The sequence below is a fragment of the Mesoplodon bidens genome (assembly GCF_964165515.1).
Source record: "Mesoplodon bidens genome assembly, chromosome: 3".
NCBI lineage: Eukaryota > Metazoa > Chordata > Mammalia > Artiodactyla > Ziphiidae > Mesoplodon > Mesoplodon bidens.
This window is the reverse complement of record NC_138178.1, coordinates 94,089,943-94,107,532: the sequence shown is the minus strand read 5'-3', so window position 1 is coordinate 94,107,532 and position 17,590 is coordinate 94,089,943. Positions and strand designations below refer to the sequence as shown.

Sequence of the window (17,590 nt, the reverse complement as noted above, 5' to 3'; positions counted from 1 at the left end):
TGGCCCAGGTCCCATCCCTGGTCAGGAAACTAGGATCCCACAGGCCATGCAGCGCCGCAAAAAAAAAAAAAAAAAAAAAGGTACAGATTTCCCACTGGGTTCTAGACCTAGAAATCCAGACACATTCCAATTTATCCCTACCCTGACCCAATGAAGAAAAGTGAGAGATAACCTAATACCAGACAGGTTTACTGGTTATTATACACAAAAGAATGAGCAACTTGCAAGTATTCAACATAAAAAGGGCTCAGTACAGGCTACCTTTCTTTCACCCTAAGAAGGCATACCAACTCTAGGCAAATAGAGTGGAATCAAACTTCAAGTTTACATAATAGACATACTCTAAAGAAGGCCCTGCTTTGTTAGGGAAATGGACAAAACTCTCTAAAAGTAAATGGAATGAAAAGGAATTAAAACTGGGATATTGATTCCTGTAATAACATAAACTATTGTTTGTCTATGACATAAGACAGACTGAACATTTAAAATTCAAAAATAAAGTTAATATTTTTCATCTTTATTGAGGTATAATTGACAAAGGTAATACTCTAAAAAGGAAAAAAGTACAGGTAAAGTTGTCAGGTACTAATATTTTTAAACTTATGGCTAAGAGTTTTACCAACACCCTTCAAATCAGAAAAAACAACAAAAAATTATAAGTATAGATTCTTCCAGACACTAAGTCCAAAATTTTTCCCTTCTTCAAATCCTTTAAACCCAAACTATGAGAAATAATTCAGTCTGGCCACAGGGAACATTTCTACACAGTGACATAATCAGAACATTTACTTCTTCCATTATTTAACTTATTCATCCCCATCCTAATCAAATTCCAAGAATATAGGAGTAAGCAAAAGGATATAATTTCCCCCAAAGCCTGTGACTAATTTACAATACAAGAAACTTAAGCACTGAGGAAGGCCTTGATGGCAGAGGAAATAAGCCACCTTTATTGGCCTCAAGAACAAACTGCAGATCTCTAAGGCAAATTAGGAGAATCTGGATTTATCCAGGAATCAGTCTTCTCCAAAACTGGGCAGGGAGGAAGTGTGGGAAGCACAGCTTTTCTAAAAGGATGAAAAATGTCACTTGGAGACACTCTGGTTTCCTGAGGAAGGGAAGGAGACACTAAAACATCTTGTTTTGTACATTTTAGATCTTCCTTGTTTTCCACCATCAGTAACTGTTCTATCTCCTCTTTTAAAGATAAATTTGTCTGAAACTCTTGTTTAGGTATCTTGAGGTATTCTTTTTGAGTTATTCTCTGGTCCTTAAACCCCTCTGACTCAGGGCAAATTCGTTTGTTACTGGAATCTTCACTGACTTCTTCCTTTATGGGAGGTAGATGTTGAGGTTCCGCTGTGGTTTGCTTACTCTTAGATTCTTCTTTTAGCAAATTTACATCCTTCTGAGATGTAAAATTTGGAGCTTTATCTAGCCTAGAATTTTTACAAAGTAAGAAACCTCTTACTTTTCCCTCTTTCCCTGCTGTCTCTGTCATAGATTTCTTTGGATGTAGTACTGTCCTTATTAGGAGTCCCTGTGCATTTACTCTATATTCTTTTGCAGCTCTCTGTCTGCGCTGTCTCTGGAAGTCCTTCAGTTGAAGCAGTTCCTCTGGGAGCTCCATACAGGTACGCTAAGAAAAGAAAATGAACACAAGTCTACTATAACTAAACTTCTGAACATGGTCCTTAAAATCACTTTATTTATTTATTTTTTCATCTTTATTTGAGTATAATTGCTTTACAATGGTGTGTTAGTTTCTGCTTTATAACAAAGTGAATCAGTTATACATATACATATGTTCCCATATCTCTTCCCTCTTGCGTCTCCCTCCCTCCCACCCTCCCTATCCCACCCCTCTAGGTGGTCACAAAGCACTGAGCTGATGTCCCTGTGCTATGCGGCTACTTCCCACTAGCTATCTATTTTATGTTTGGTAGTGTATATATGTCCATGCCACTCTCTCGCTTTGTCACAGCTTACCCTTCCCCCTCCCCGTATCCTCAAGTCCATTCTCTAGTGGGTCTGTGTCTTTATTCCTGTCTTACCCCTAGGTTCTTCATGACATTTTTTTTCTTAAAATCACTTTAAAATCACTTCTACTACACTTAGTATTTGGCAAGCAAGGGTCTATTCAAATGTGTTCTTATAGCACCCTCTAGTGTCTTCAGCTATAGTAGTACTATTTTTCAAGTAATTTAAATATTTTTAATCCAATTTTGTGTGTATGTTGTGCATGTGTGTATGTATAAAGATTATACAATGAAAGCAAGGGTCCATTCCAACCTCGCCCCAACTGCCTTAGCAGGTGCATCCTCTAAAAGCAGTTTCTTCTGTAGCCTCCAGAGACAGTCTTTGCATATATGATCCCTTACTAAATATTTCTCTATTCATTGGATTACATTTTTCAATTTTTATTTTTCCCCCAACTTTTTATTTTGATAACTGTTTCTAAAATTATTTTATACAAATGGTTACATAATATTATATATTCTTCTTCTTCTTGATTTTTCCAACTAAAAAATATGTCTTGGAGATTTTTCCATATTGGCAATTTTAATGGCTGTATGGATATACCATAGTTTGTTTAACCAAACCCTTGTGGATGGATATTTGGGCTGTCTTCAGTATTTTGTCATTACATAAATGCTACAATAAAGAATATATTAAGAAAATGTCCTCTTTGTTACATGAGGCAAATAATTTTTCCTAGGTTGCTTGCCCTCTGACTTTGTTCACAGTATTTTCGCCATACAAAAATTTTAAAGTCATATTTATTCATCTTTTATGAGTTCAGAGTATTTCTGTGTTGCACAGAAAAGCATTTCCTCATACAACTCAATAGCAAAAAAAGCAAATACTCTAATTTAAAAGTGAGCAAAGGACCTGAATAGATAATTTTCCAAAGAAGATATTTAGATGGCCAACAGGTACATGAAAAGGTGCTCGAAGTCACTAGTTTTCAGGGAAATGCAAATCAAAACCACAATGAGGTGTTACTGACACCTGTTAAGATGGCTATTATCAAAAAGACAGATAACAAGTGTTGGTGAGAATGTGGAGAAAAGGGAACTCATATGCTTGATGCAATTTACATTCCCATGGAAAACAACGTGGATGTTCCTCAAAAAATTAAAAATAGAACTATTATATGGTCGAGCAATCCCACATCTGGGTACATATCTAAAGCATATGAAAACAGGATCGCAAAGAGATATGTACATTCCCTTGTTCACTGCATCATAATTCACAATAGTCACAATATGTAAACAACCTGTGTCTATCAACAGATAAATGGATAAAGATGTGATGTATATATATTATACAATACAATATTCTATACAATAGAATATTATTCAGCCATAAAAAAGAAGGCAGTCCTGCCATCTGCAACAATATGTTTGAACTTGGAGGGTATTATGCTAAGTGAAATAAACCAGACAAAGACAAATACTGCACAGTATCACTTATATATGAAATCTTAAAAAACAAAAACAAAAATCTGATTTCATAAAAACAGAGAATAGAATGGGGGTTCCCAGGGGTTGAGGGAGAGGAAACTGGGGAGATGTAGGTCAGAGGGTACAAACTTTCAGTTATAAGAAGAATAAGTTCTGAGGATATAATGCACAGCATGGTTACTGCAGTTAATAGTTCAGTATTATATACTTGTAAGTTTCTGAGAGTAGATCTTAAGCATTCTCACTACATAAAAAAAAGTTAGCTGTGAGGTGATGGATGTTAGTTATCTTGATCTTGGTAATCATTCCACAATGTATATCAAATCATCACAATGTACACTTTAAATATACACAATTAATTTTGTCAACTATTCCTCAGTAAAGTTGGGGGAGGGGACATATTCCCTACTGTGACATAATTTTCTTTTAATACTTTGAAAAAATATTTATTTATTGGGCTTCCCTGGTGGCGCAGTGGTTGAGAGTCTGTCTGCCGATGCAGGGGATGCGGGTTCGTGCCCCGGTCCGGGAGAATCCCACATGCCGCGGAGAGGCTGGACCCGTGAGCCATGGCCGCTGAGCCTGCGCGTCCAGAGCCTGTGCTCCACAACAGGAGAGGCCACAACAGTGAGAGGCCCGCGTATCGCAAAAAAAAATTTTTTTAATATAATATATATTTATTTACTTATTTATTTAGCTGCGCTGGGTCTTAGTTGCAGCATACAGGATCTTCATTGCCACATGTGGGATCTAGTTCCCTGACCGGGGATGGAACCCGGGCCCCCTGCTTTGGGAGTGCGGAGTCTTAGCCACTGGACCACCAGGGAAGTCCCAATACATTTTTCCAATACGTTTTTTTTTTTTTTAGGCGGGCCTCTCACTGTTGTGGCCTCTCTCGTTGTGAAGCACAGGCTCCGGACGCGCAGGCTCAGCGGCCATGGTTCACGGGCCTAGCTGCTCCGCGGCATGTGGCATCTTCCCGGACCGGGGCACGAACCCGCGTCCCCTGCATCGGCAGGTGGACTCTCAACCACTGCGCCACCAGGGAAGCCCCTCCAATACTTTTATAATTCTAGTTCTTACATAAATACTTGATCCATGGGATTTATTTTGGTGCAGCAGAAAGAGGTAACACTCCAACTCTGATTCTCCTCCCCCACAATGGTTAGTCAATTGCCTGAGGCCATTTACTAAATACATATCTTTTTCTCACTGACTGGAAATTTTACCTTTATCTCAACCATTACTGATATATATGAGATCTATTTCTGGGTTCTCTATTCCATCGATCTGCCTATACATGTACCGCTCATATTTAGTGTAGACATATAATATGTTTTAATATTTGACAGGACTATTCTTATTTATGCTTATTTATCTCTATAAACACTATAATCACAGTTTGCCAAAGTAATTATGGCTTTAGCATTTTTCTTTTTTTTTTTTTTTTTGCGTTACGTGGGCCTCTCACTGTTGTGGCCTCTCCCCTTGCGGAGCGCAGGCTCCGGACGCACAGGCTCAGCGGCCATGGCTCACGGGCCCAGCCGCTCCGCGGCATGTGGGATCCTCCCGGACCGGGGCACGAATCCGTGTCCCCTGCATCGGCAGGCGGACTCTCAACCACTGCGCCACCAGGGAAGCCCCTAGCATTTTTCTTAAAAGAAAGTTAAATTTAAAAGTTAATTTAGGGGGCTTCCCTGGTGGCACAGTGGTTAAGAACCCGCCTGCCAATGCAGGGGACATGGGTTTGAGCCCTGGTCCAGGAAGATCCCACATGCCGTGGAGCAATTAAGCCCGTGCGCCACAACTACTGAGCCTGCGCTCTAGAGCCCACGAGCCACAACTACTGAGCCCACATGCCACTGAAGTCCCCGCACCTAGAGCCTGTGCACAAGAAGAGAAGCCACCGCAATGAGAAGCCCGTGCACCGCAACGAAGCGTAGCCCCCACTCGATGCAATTAGAGAAAGCCCATGCACAGCAACAAAGACCCAATGCAACCAAAAAAATAAATAATAAATAAATTTTTAAAAAAAAGTTAATTTAGGAATAACTGATTGCCAAAAATACTTAGTGTCCCCATTCATTTAAGTCCTCTTTTACGCCATTCAGTAATACTTTAACATTTTTTTCATCTCTGTATTTCACATTTCTTGTTAGATTTATTTCTAGATAATCTATTTTTTGTTACAATTATAAATGAATTTTCCCCCCATTATATTCTGTAGTTGTACACAGGGATATAGGAAAGCTATTAAGTTTTATGTTATATTTGTACCCATTTTACTAAACTGCCTTTTTGTTTGTGGCAGTCTTTTTCAATTGATTCTCTTCAGTATTCAGGTATATCATAGGCAAGTCATCATTCCTATTCCTCCTGTTCAATTTTTATAGTTCATCTTTTTTTTCCAACCTCACTGGCTAATAGCTTCAGAAACTACTAAAGTAGTGGTGATAGTCACCATTTCTGTATTAAAGTAGTGGTGATAGTCACCATTTCTGTATATTTCTTGATATTGATGTTCCCAATCAAATATTAGGTAGTCTTCTTGCCTGAGATATATGTTTTATCATGTTAAAGTACCTATTCCAACTTTAATCAATAATGTATATAGAATATTATCAAATTTTTTCAGCAATAAACAGTGAGAACAAAATATTAAAAAGTTAAAAAACTGTCCTTGGCTTTACAATGATAAATGAAAAACATTAAAATTCTCCAATCAAGCAAACTATGAAAGGATTTTTACATTGCTCTTTTCTTGTTAAACAGTGAGAGCAAAATATAAAAAAGTTACAAAATAACTTTTTCAGCATTTATGAGATAATCATAAGACTTTCTTGGCCCTAATAAAATACAGAATTTAATATAATATTAAATATTAATAGATATTAATATAATATTAAACCATGCTTGTAACTAGAATCCAGAGACACATTAATAGAAAAGTATAATACATCTAAGTGGAGTTTGTACCAAAAATGCTATTATTTTATTTAGGATTTTGCATCAGTATTCCTAAATGAGAATTGTTTTTAGCAGTAGCCTGTGAACTTTTTATGTAAGGAGTCAAATAGTAAACATTTTAGGCTTTGTAAGCCACAAACATGGCTTTTGCATACTTTTTTTTTTTAACAATCATTTAAGACTATAAAAATCATTCTTAGCTTGTGAGCTTTACAAAATTAGGCCATGGGCCAGATTTGGCCTAATGCAATGGTTTGCCAACAATGTAAGTTTTCTTATATTGTGCTGGCTTCATAAAAATAACTAATGAAATTTACCCTTTCTTTGAAAGATATATTTACTGGAAACATAACTTAATATTGTGAGAAAATTGGTACAATATTTAAGAAAGGAGTTAGGACTTCTAGCACACCAACTTTTAGTTTTATTGAAATACACATCACCAGTTGCATCATATGAAATAAATGTCAGTGATCATAAAAATATATATATATTGTAAAAAAGTGCTTAAGGAGCTGAATTAAGCCCAAGCTATAGCCGCTTCAAGAATATTTATCATCAAGTCTGCTGAAAGAAATTTGGTGCAGCTGTGAAGAGTGGGTATCACTGTGGCCCCCATGAGGACACAGAGGTCCTGAAAACACAGCCACAGAGAGTGGCACCTACCTCCATGCCTCCCAGCCAGTCTGCAGACCCTTCTCGGTAGGTGTTTAGGTACCCGTCCACCAGGGTAGTTAGATCAGACATCATTTCATCTAGGAGTACCAAGCGAAGCGGGAGCAGGTAGGTAGCTTCCAGGGCCAAAATTTTTAGCAAAGAGGGTGAAAGAGGTCGTGTGAACCATAGTTCTGGGTTTTCCTAGAGACACCAAAACAATTTTCTCTGAATAGTAAGCAAATCTTTAAAGAAAATAATGGTTTATCTAAGTGCTGCTTAACCATTACTGTCATTTTCTTCATTTATTACCTTCTACTTTCACACTATGGCTAGCCTTCTGAGAATATACACAGATACACATACACACACTTATTGTGTGTATACAGTGAATGTGTGTATGTGATGGGGGAAAGACATGGGGAGGGAGGGAGGGAAGAAGAGAGAGAGAGAGAGAGAGAGAGAGAGAGAGAGAGAGAGAGAGAGAGAGAGAGATCAGGGCTTCTCATTCAAAACTGGAGGCAGCAGGACTGATTAGATTATATGGCCAAAACTGCAGCCAATACGGTCATGACCTAAGTTTGCCTGCAAGGCTATTAGAAGCTGAAGAAAATCTATCTTACTTTGGGAGAAATAATCAGCATGATTTTTGTTCCACTGCCTTAATCCAAATTCCCAATAAAATCCCCACTTGTCCAATTGAAAATTTATTTCAGAGTACTTTTTAATTGATAACCAACAAATCTGGATGCTGGCTTTTTTCCACTTGAGACCACAAACTGTTCCCATTTGGAACAACTAAGATTTTGGCAATGTTCATAAGCTTACACAGCAGCTGTCATTTCTCTATATAATATGCTGATAATCCCACTCACAAGACACTTGAAAATATTAATGTTATATGGGACATACGTTAATACTCACCTGAATCCGTTTTTGTCTCTCTTCCAGAAAGGAGAGATATTTAGGGGCTATTTTAAGGTGTCTGATTAAACTCTCCTGTAAAGTACTAATGCAGTTTGGAAGAAAGCCGCCTGTTTCCATGGAAAATTGAAGGACATCTGCTACCTGTGGCATTAAGAAAAGACAAACAGACCAGTCTGTAGGATATATACAGAGAGCTATCTCATGACAGAAATAGCAGAAATACATTTAGAGAAACATCTTTAAATACCATTTTTCCCAAGGACCCACATGATAGACAATGCCATTAAAAAATTTAAAGTTGTTAGGTTATCTTATTCTGAAAAATCAGAAAAAAAAGAAAAGAAAAAGGATCACCCAACTTTAATGTGTCCCTGTCTATTTTCTTTTCCACTTCTTTTATTTGCCTGCCTTATGATTATTTATTACTCTTTGGTGCCTTCAAGGAATGGGGAAAGGAAGATAAAATTAAAGAATTACTTCTACTTATTAGCAACTCTGGTAAAGTTCTGGTAAGAAAAGCTAATAAAATTAAGAATTGGAATCATTATTTGTCTGTGTGTGGTAGGCTGAACAGCCCCCAAATATATCCACATCCTAATTCCTGGACCTGTGAATGTTATCTTAAATGGCGAAATGGACTTTGCTGCTGTGATTAGTTAAGGATATTGAGATAGGGAGATTAACTTGAATTATCCAGATGGGCCCTAAGTGTAATCACAAGTATTCTTATAAGACGAGGCAGAGGGAGATTTTACTACAGTCAGAAGAGAAGGTGATGTGATGATGAAAGCAGAGATTGGTGCACTGTGAAGATGGAAGGAGCCACAAGCCAAAGAACACAGGTGAAAGCTGAAAAGCAAGGAAACAGACTGTCCTCTCAGAGCCTCCAGAAGAAACCAGCCCTGCTGACACCTTGACTTTCACCCAGTGCAAATGATTTCAGACGTCTGACCTCCAGAACTGTAAGAGAGTAAATTTATGTTTTAAGCCACAAAATTTGTGGTGATTAGTTACAACAGCAATAGGAAACTAATACACTGTGTTAAAGGAAGACAAATTGAAATAATTCTGAATTCCTGCTTCTTGTACTATGAAAATTTGAAAAGAAAAATATGGAAAGATATGTCAATGTCTTTATTAGACAGTACATACGAGGTCTAATCAAGAAGCCTGATGGCCTCAGGGGAACAATGAGCAATTGTCTTACATTTTGGAGTAAGCATAGAAGCAATCTCTATATAGTGAACGCTCTTGAAAGAAGACCCAAAGGAACATGTAGACAAGAGAAGTGGCACAAAGTTCATTAAAATCAGATACATAAAGAGCAAACTTAAACCACATACAATAACATAAAGTTGAACTTTTAGTAATTTCTGTTAAAAAATAATTGGCTAACTCATTATTTTAATGCCTCTCCAAAGGCTCTAGGTTTATATATTCAAGATCTCCCTTTCATGGCATTAACCTAGAAGACTAGAACAACTTAAAGAATACATAATGAAAACTAGTGGGTTTATGGCTCTTACAGCCAAACCAGAAACCCAGATCTAGTATAATCTGGGAATTTCTCATTTCTCTAGGTCCTTTATTTATTTATTTATTTATTTATTATTTTTATAAATTTATTTATTTATTTATTTTTGGCTGCGTTGGGTCTTTGTTGCTGTGTGTGGGCTTTCTCTAGTTGCGGCGAGTGGGGGCTACTCCTCGTTGCAGTGCACGTGCTTCTCACTGCAGTGGCTTCTCATTGCGGAGCATGGGCTCTAGGCGCACAGGCTTCAGTAGTGTGGCATGCGGGCTCAGTAATTGTGGCTTGCGGTCTCTCCTCTAGAGCGCAGGTTCAGTAGTTGTGGCGCATGGGTTTAGTTGCCCTGCAGCATGTGGGATCTTCCCGGACCAGGGCTCGAACCCATGTCCCCTGCATTGGCAGGCGGATTCTTAACCACTGTGCCACCAGGAAAGCCCTCTAGGTCCTTTAGATCAGAGAAAAAACACTTATCTTCAGGCTATCTGGGGCCAGTATAGGCTTTGGGGGAACATCTAGGACAACCTGCATCCCTGAGCTAGATGCCAATTAGCCATTAGCCTTAACTGATACATATGTGGTAAAGGCATAGACATGACTGACTGTCCACCTCACAGTAAGAATCCATGTCAGATTTCCAAATGACCCCAAAATTGTTTGAGTTTCTGAATCTATGGAGCTTGCTTCTTATTTGAAAATTTCTGGAGCAAAATGAAGGGAAAAAACCCTAAATAATTATAAGTAACTTCTCTCCAGTACTTCCTCAGTGCACCAAATGTTCTCACATATTGTACAAACATCTTACATGAGAAGTGGGCAGGAATGAGGCACACACAAGGCTTTCAATCATTCATCAGACAAGGCCTATTTTCTACAGGAGCTATATACACTGCATTGATTCCAGTGTTTCCCTGCATGTACCTGGGTGTCAAAGACATTATTCAGCAAAATTCCATACTGATGAGAGAGGCAATCAGAAAGCCAACGACAATCATGGATAACCTAAGGAATCAGAAGACAGAGAGAGAGTTATTAGAACCTGGCTGTTATTCTTACTAGCAGATGAACCAACTTACACACTCACCTTCAAAATTCTCTTGTCTTCTAATACCATCTGAAGTCCATTGATGAAAGCACGACTTCCCAGAAGGAAAATGTCAAATAAGTAAACTCGGCTATTTGTGGCCACCTACAACAGACCATCCAGACACACATAAGAACGAACTAGGGAAGGGGATCTGAGGATCAAGAAAGGCATGTGAGGGCTTCCCTGGTGGTGCAGTGGTTGAGAGTCTGCCTGCCGATGCAGGGGACACGGGTTCGTGCCCCAGTCTGGGAAGATCCCACGTGCCACAGAGCGGCTGGGCCCGTGAGCCATGGCTGCTGAGCCTGCACGTCTGGAGCCTGTGCTCCGCAACGGGAGGGGCCACAACAGTGAGAGGCCCATGTACCGCAAAACAAAAACAAAAACAACAACAAAGAAAGGCATGTGAAAAATATTTAACAGCCTCATCTTTAAAGTAAACAATAGGCACTCATTGATTCTTAGGGAAAACAGGTTTAAATTTACCTTAAGTAAAAAAAAGCAAAACACAAAAACACTATCACTGTGATTTTTAAAAGGAAAGAAAAGGACAAGCTAGTAGTTTAGCCTTTAGCTTTTTTTTTCTTTAATGTTTTATGTCTCACCTGTGGCATTCTAAAATCCAGGGATTATAGGTTTAAGGGAAATGAACAATGTTTCACTCTCGATAACACCAAAGGCTATTTCTCTGAGTTCCATAATATGCATGATTGTGTTGGGTGTTACATAAAATTACCCATAAGAGAAGATCCCTCTTCTCTAGCAGTTTAAAACAGGCAACAAATACACTGGCACAAATGGTAGGATGTGAAATACTGTCATTTTGATCAATTTTATACAATTATAAGTATTCTAGGTTGTTTCTGATCATAAAAATCACGGAGGCTGTACAGCTGGATAATCTACTGAATCAAAGAATGAAGGCAAGAACAGATCCAAATAGGTCTAGACAGACAGCCACAGGACAGTCAGATGCCATCTTTGTCATTTCAGGAGCTAACTATTGATACAGCTACAATTACCAGGCCTACCAGGCACCCATTCTCAGATCTTTCACGTTGTTTGCCAAAATTTGACACCTGAAATAGTCAATCCCTGCTTTCCCTCTACTTCTTTAATTGTAAAAATTGAATAGACACATTATAGAAGTTTGGAAAATAATTCTCTGCTAGACTGTAAACTCTGTGAAAGAAGAGATTATGTCAGATTCACCACTCGTAACTGAAGCAACCACTAGAACAGAGTCAGGCACATAGACAGCTGTTATCCATCTCTTCAGTGAATCAGTGCATCATGCCACACAACACCCCCTTCCATTTTTTCATATAAAAAATGTATAACACTCTAATAATATGCATTCAAATCTATATCCCACTTCTTTTCATAAACTTTCAAACATTTTTCTATGATGCATTTGTCATCGATTTTGACAGCCACATAAGATCTATCAAATGTACTGTAATGTCTGCTACTGTTAACTAAGTGGCTTCTGATTTTTCACCACTATAAATGATGCCAAAATGAATAGGTTCTCACAAAAAATTTTCTTCATGTTTTGAATTATTTAGGATAGATTCCCAGAAACAGCCCTGAGAAGTAGGACAAAGGACCAAAAATACCCTTAAGACTCTTAAAAAATATTTGCTACCTTAAGACATAATATTATACCTGAAAATATCTGACCACAGATGAAGGTTAAACATTTAAATAATTTAAAGTTAAAGAAAAGCAGTGGGAGGGACTTCCCTGGTGGCGCAGTGGTTAAGAATCCACCTGCCAGTGTGGGGGACACGGGTTCAAGCCCTGGTCCGGGAAGATCCCACATGCCACAGAGCAACGAAGCCCGTGTGCCAGAACTACTGAGCCTGCACTCTAGAGCCCGTGAGCCACAACTACTGAGCCCATGCACCACAACTACTGAAGCCCACGTACCTAGAGCCTGTGCTCTGCAACAAGAGAAGCCACCGCAAATGAGAAGCTTGCGCACCGCAATGAAGAGTAGCCCCAGCTCGCCTCAACTAGAGGAAGCCCATGCGTAGCAATGAAGACCCAATTCAGCCCGAAAAAAAAAAGAAAGAAAAGCAGTGGGAAATACTGACAGAAAGAAAGCAGATTAGAAAAAACAGAACAAAGAAAGAAACACAAAATGAAAATAAAGGTTTAGGAATTAAAGGTGACAGATACTGAGGACAGTGAGGAGCTGGAAATAGAGGGATAGGCTGGAGGTCTGTATGTGAAGAAGTAAGCCTCCAAGTTATCCCTTCCCACTCCCACGGAGGACAGAAGATACATTCTCTGGATAAATCCAACAAGGGAGGCTCTAGGGTTGGGAATATAAGATACAGAAGAGGGCATAGGTTTGGTAATGGACTGAAAGATGAGTCTGCACACAATTGTGAGCCTCCAGACCTTTTCCCTTGTAGCTTCCAGCTTGGTACCACCAGCCTGTATTGGAACAGGAGGATAGAGGGCTCCAGGGAAGATGGCTTCAAGATAAAGATGCAGCACAGATTATCAGGATAGATGTAAGCATGTGAAAAACTACACTGAGGGGAAAATATGGGAAGGCTTCATTACAAATGAAAGGAAAACAAAGCTAGTAAGATGAGGCAATTATCAATTCTATGAAAAACAAAAAGTTGGGCAAGAAAAGAAACAATCTTACTGGCCCAACAAGGAGCAATGGTTACATAGCCATAATCACATATAGCCTGAATCCTGTCTTAACCAAACATTGGGATATAACTTCCCCCCCAAAAAAACCCAAACACACTAATTTGAAAACATACACACACCCCAATGTTCACAGCGGCATTACTTACAATAGCCAAGACATGGAAACAACCTAAGTGTTCATCAGCAGATGAAGGGATAAAGAAGATGTGGTGTATATATACAATGGAATATTACTCATCCATAAAAAAGAATGAAATTTTGCCATTTGTAGCAACATGGATGGACTTGGAGGACATTATGCTAAGTGAAATAAGTCAGACAGAGAAAGAAAAATACTGTAGGATATCACTTATATGTGGAATCTAAAAAATACAACAAATGAGTGAATATAACAAAAAAGAAGCTGACTCACAGATATAGAGAAGAAACTAGTGGTTACCAGTGGTGGGGGGAATATAGGGGTGAGGCAGTGGGAGGTACATGCTATTGAGTGTAATATAGGCTCAAGGATGTATTGTACAACATGGGGAATACAGCCAACAATTTTGTGATAACGTAAGTGGAAAGTAACCTTTAAAAATTGTATAAAAATAAAATCTTTTAAAACTGGGATATAACTAAACTGGGAGGCTCTAGGGAGGTGTGGGTGCTATAAGTGAGCAAAATCTTTGTTTAGCATAATAAAAGTTAATAATTTGTAAAACTGATGAATAAAGAGAGAGCAATAAGCATATTATCAAAAAAGGAAAATAGACACATTTCAACATGTTAAAAGTAGTTGCCTCTGTACTTTTTTTGTGTCTGGTTCCCTGGTTCTTGAGGATGCTACCAGAGGACACCCCTTGATGGCATGGCTCTGGTGGCCAGGTTGGCTTGTATTCCTGGGTCTTGTGGGACTGTAGCAATTGGAGGGACAGTTCTTGGCAGGCTACCACCCCTAGGGCACTGCACAGACAGTGGACTGGGGCACACTCTCCAGTCTTTCTGTGAAGGAGGGCTCTTCGCTCATCCTGGAGCTTCAGCCTGAGAGGTAGGCTTCAGGATTGGTACACATTAGTGGCCTATGGAGTTGCTCTCAAGGAACATAAGCTGTGGACTCCATCTTGACACTCTCCCTTGCTCCAGCTCACCTATATCACCCAGAAAAGAGCTTTGACACTCATCTGGAGCCCTGATTTCTGCAACTGCTGCTCAGGGGACACCTCCAGATTGCCTGGCTCTGGTGGCCAGCAAGGTTTATGCTTGTGGTCCCACAGGAATGTACATATTTGCATACTTAAAAAACTGATGCCTGAGGGTCTCACTTCCAGTCACCCTGAGTCTATGTGCTGAGATCCTCCCCTTTAGGACACTGACAGGTCTTGGCACATCCTCAACTACTGGGAGCTATTAAAAATATAATAGGCTGGGGCTTCCCTGGTGGTGCAGTGGCTGAGAGTCCGCCTGCCGATGCAGGAGACATGGGTTCGTGCCCCGGTCCGGGAGGATCCCACATGCCGCAGAGTGGCTGGGCCCGTGAGCCATGGCTGCTGAGCCTGCGCGTCTGGAGCCTGTGCTCCGCAACGGGAGAGACCACAACAGTGAGAGGCCCGCGTACCGCAAAAAAAAAAAAAAAAAAAAAAAAAAATTAAGCATACAAGTCCAAGGACCTGGTGGGAGAAAATGTGCCCATTGATTTGCCTCCAGTCACAAAGACGATATTTGTAACCAACTGGATGTCCCCTCTGGTATCTAGACAACAAAAGGGGACAAATTAGGAAATAACCTAGAGGTGCCTAGGCCTGCATTACCAGGAAGTCCACCCTTTTGTTTTGGTAGAGAGAGGTTTTGGTTTGGTTTCTTCCTCCCTCCCCAGCTTTATTGAGATAAAATTAGCATATAACATTGTGTAAGTTTAAGGTATATAACATGATAATTTGATGTAAGTATATACTGCAAAAGGATTACTATGATGAGGGTAGTTAACATATCTATTACCTCACATGGTTATCTATGTGTGGTGAGAACTTTTAAGATCTACTCTCTTAGCAGCTTTTAAGTATACAATACAGTATTGTTATCTATAATTACAGTGCTGTGCATTACATTCCCATAACCTATTTATCTTATAACTGGAAGCTGTACCTTTCGACTACCTTCATCCATTTCCCCCATTCTCCCACTCCTGGCAACCACTACTCTACTCTCTGTTTCTATGAGTTTGGTTTTTTTAGATTCTGCATACAAGTGAGAGCATACGGTGTTTGTCTTTCTCTGTCTAACTTATTTTACTTAGCTGAATCCCTCCAGGTTCATCCATGTCATCACAAATGGCAGGATTTCCTTCTTTTTTATGGCAGAATAATATTCCATTGTACATATATATCACATTTTCTTTATCTATTCATCCATCTATGGACACTTGGTTGTTTCCATGTATTGGTTATTGTAAATAATGCTGCGATATGAACATGGGAATACAGTTATCTCTTTGAGATCCTGTTTTCATTTCCTTTGGATATATACCCAGAAGTGGGATTGCTGAACCATATGGTAGTTTTATTTTTAATTTTTTTGAGGAGCCTCCATACTGTTTCCATAGTGGCTCCACCAATTTACACTCCCACCAACAGTGCACAAAGGTTCCCCTTTCCCCATGTATTCATCAGCACTTATCTCTTGTCGTTTTGATAACAGCTGTCCTGTGTGTGGTGATATCTCATTGTAGTTTTTTTTTAAATAACGATAGCTATATTTTAAAATATTTTATTCATTTTATTTATTTATTTTTGGCTGCTGTGGGTCTTAGTTGCAGCACACAGGATCTTTGTTGCAGCACACGGGATCTTCATTGCAGCATGCAGGATCTTTCGTTGTAGCACGCAGGCTTCTCTCTAGTTGTGGTGTGCGGGCTCCAGAGCTTGCGGTCTCAGTAGTTGCGGCACACGGGCTTAGTTGCCCCGTGGCATGTGGGATCTTAGTTCCACGAACAGGGATTGAACCCGTGTCTCTTGCATTGGAAAGCGAATTCTTAACCACTGGACCACCAGGTAAGTCCCTCTCATTGTAGTTTTGATTTGTATTTCCCTGATGATTAGTGATGTTGAGCACCTTTTCATGTACCTGTTGGCATTTTGTATATCTTCTTTGGAAAACTGTCTATCCCAATCCTTTGCCTGTTTTAATTTTTATTTATTTATTGATTGATTGATTGATTGATTTACTGGCCACACCACACAGCATGCGGGATCTTAATTCCCCGACAAGGGGCTGAACCCGTGCTCCCTGCAGTGGAAGCACAGATTCTCAACCACTGGACCACGAAGGAAGTCCCTGCTCTTTTTTTTTAAATTTAATTAATTAATTAATTTATTTATTTTTGGCTACATTGGGTCTTCGTTGTTGTGTGTGGGCTTTCACTGGTTGTGGCGAGCGGGGGCTACTCTTCGTTGTGGTGTGCAGGCTTCTCATTGCAGTGGCTTCTCTTGTTGTGGAGCACGGGCTCTAGGTGCGTGGGCTTCAGTAGTTATAGCACACGGGCTCAGCAGTTGTGGCACATGAGTTCTAGAGCGCAGGCTCAGTAGTTGTGGTGCATGGGATAAGGTGCTCCATGGCATGTAGGATCTTCCTGGGCCAAGGCTCGAACCCGTGTCCCCTGCATTGACAGGCGGATTCTTAACCACTGTGCCACCAGGGAAGCACCCCTGCCCATTTTTAAATTAGATTATTTGTTTTTTGCTATTGAGTTGTTATGAGTTCCTTATATATTTTGGATATTAACCCCTTATTAGCTATATGGTTTGCAAATATTTTCTCCCATTCCGCAGATTACCTTTTCATTTTGTTGATCCTTTCTTTTAATGTGCAGAGCTTTTAAATTTTTGTTTTAATGTTTATTTTTTATTTTTTTTTCTTATTAGTCATCCATTTTATACACATCAGTGTATACATGTCAATCCCAATCTCCCAATTCATCCCACCACCACCCACACCCCCTGCCACTTTCCCCCCTTGGTGTCCATATGTTTTTTTCTCTACTTCTGTGTCTCAATTTCTGCTCTGCAAAGCGGTTCATCTGTACCATTTTCTAGGTTCCACATATATGCGTTAATATACGATATTTGTTTTTCTCTTTCTGACTTACTTCACTCTGTATGACAGTCTCTAGATGCATCCATGTCTCTACAAATGACCCAGTTTCGTTCCTTTTTATGGCTGAGTAATATTCCATTGTATATATGTGCCACATCTTCTTTATCCATTCGTCTGTCCTTGGGCATTTAGGTTGCTTCCATGACCTGGCTATTGTAA

The 17,590-nt window shown here is 39.5% G+C and overlaps 1 protein-coding gene across 2 annotated transcripts in view; it reads right to left on the bottom strand.

The window, feature by feature from the left end:
* Positions 1–583: 583 nt before the first annotated feature.
* EXD1 (exonuclease 3'-5' domain containing 1) overlaps positions 584–17,590 on the bottom strand; it is a 40,741-nt gene continuing 23,734 nt past the window's right edge. For both annotated transcript variants that reach the window (XM_081228929.1, XM_081228928.1), the window contains exons 8-12: positions 10,625–10,729; positions 10,462–10,542; positions 8,013–8,156; positions 7,101–7,292; positions 584–1,639 (exon numbers count right to left, since the gene is read on the bottom strand). In XM_081228929.1, coding sequence (XP_081085055.1) covers positions 980–1,639; positions 7,101–7,292; positions 8,013–8,156; positions 10,462–10,542; positions 10,625–10,729 — 1,182 coding nt within the window. In that variant the 3' untranslated portion in view covers positions 584–979. The remainder of the gene's footprint in view (positions 1,640–7,100; positions 7,293–8,012; positions 8,157–10,461; positions 10,543–10,624; positions 10,730–17,590) is intronic.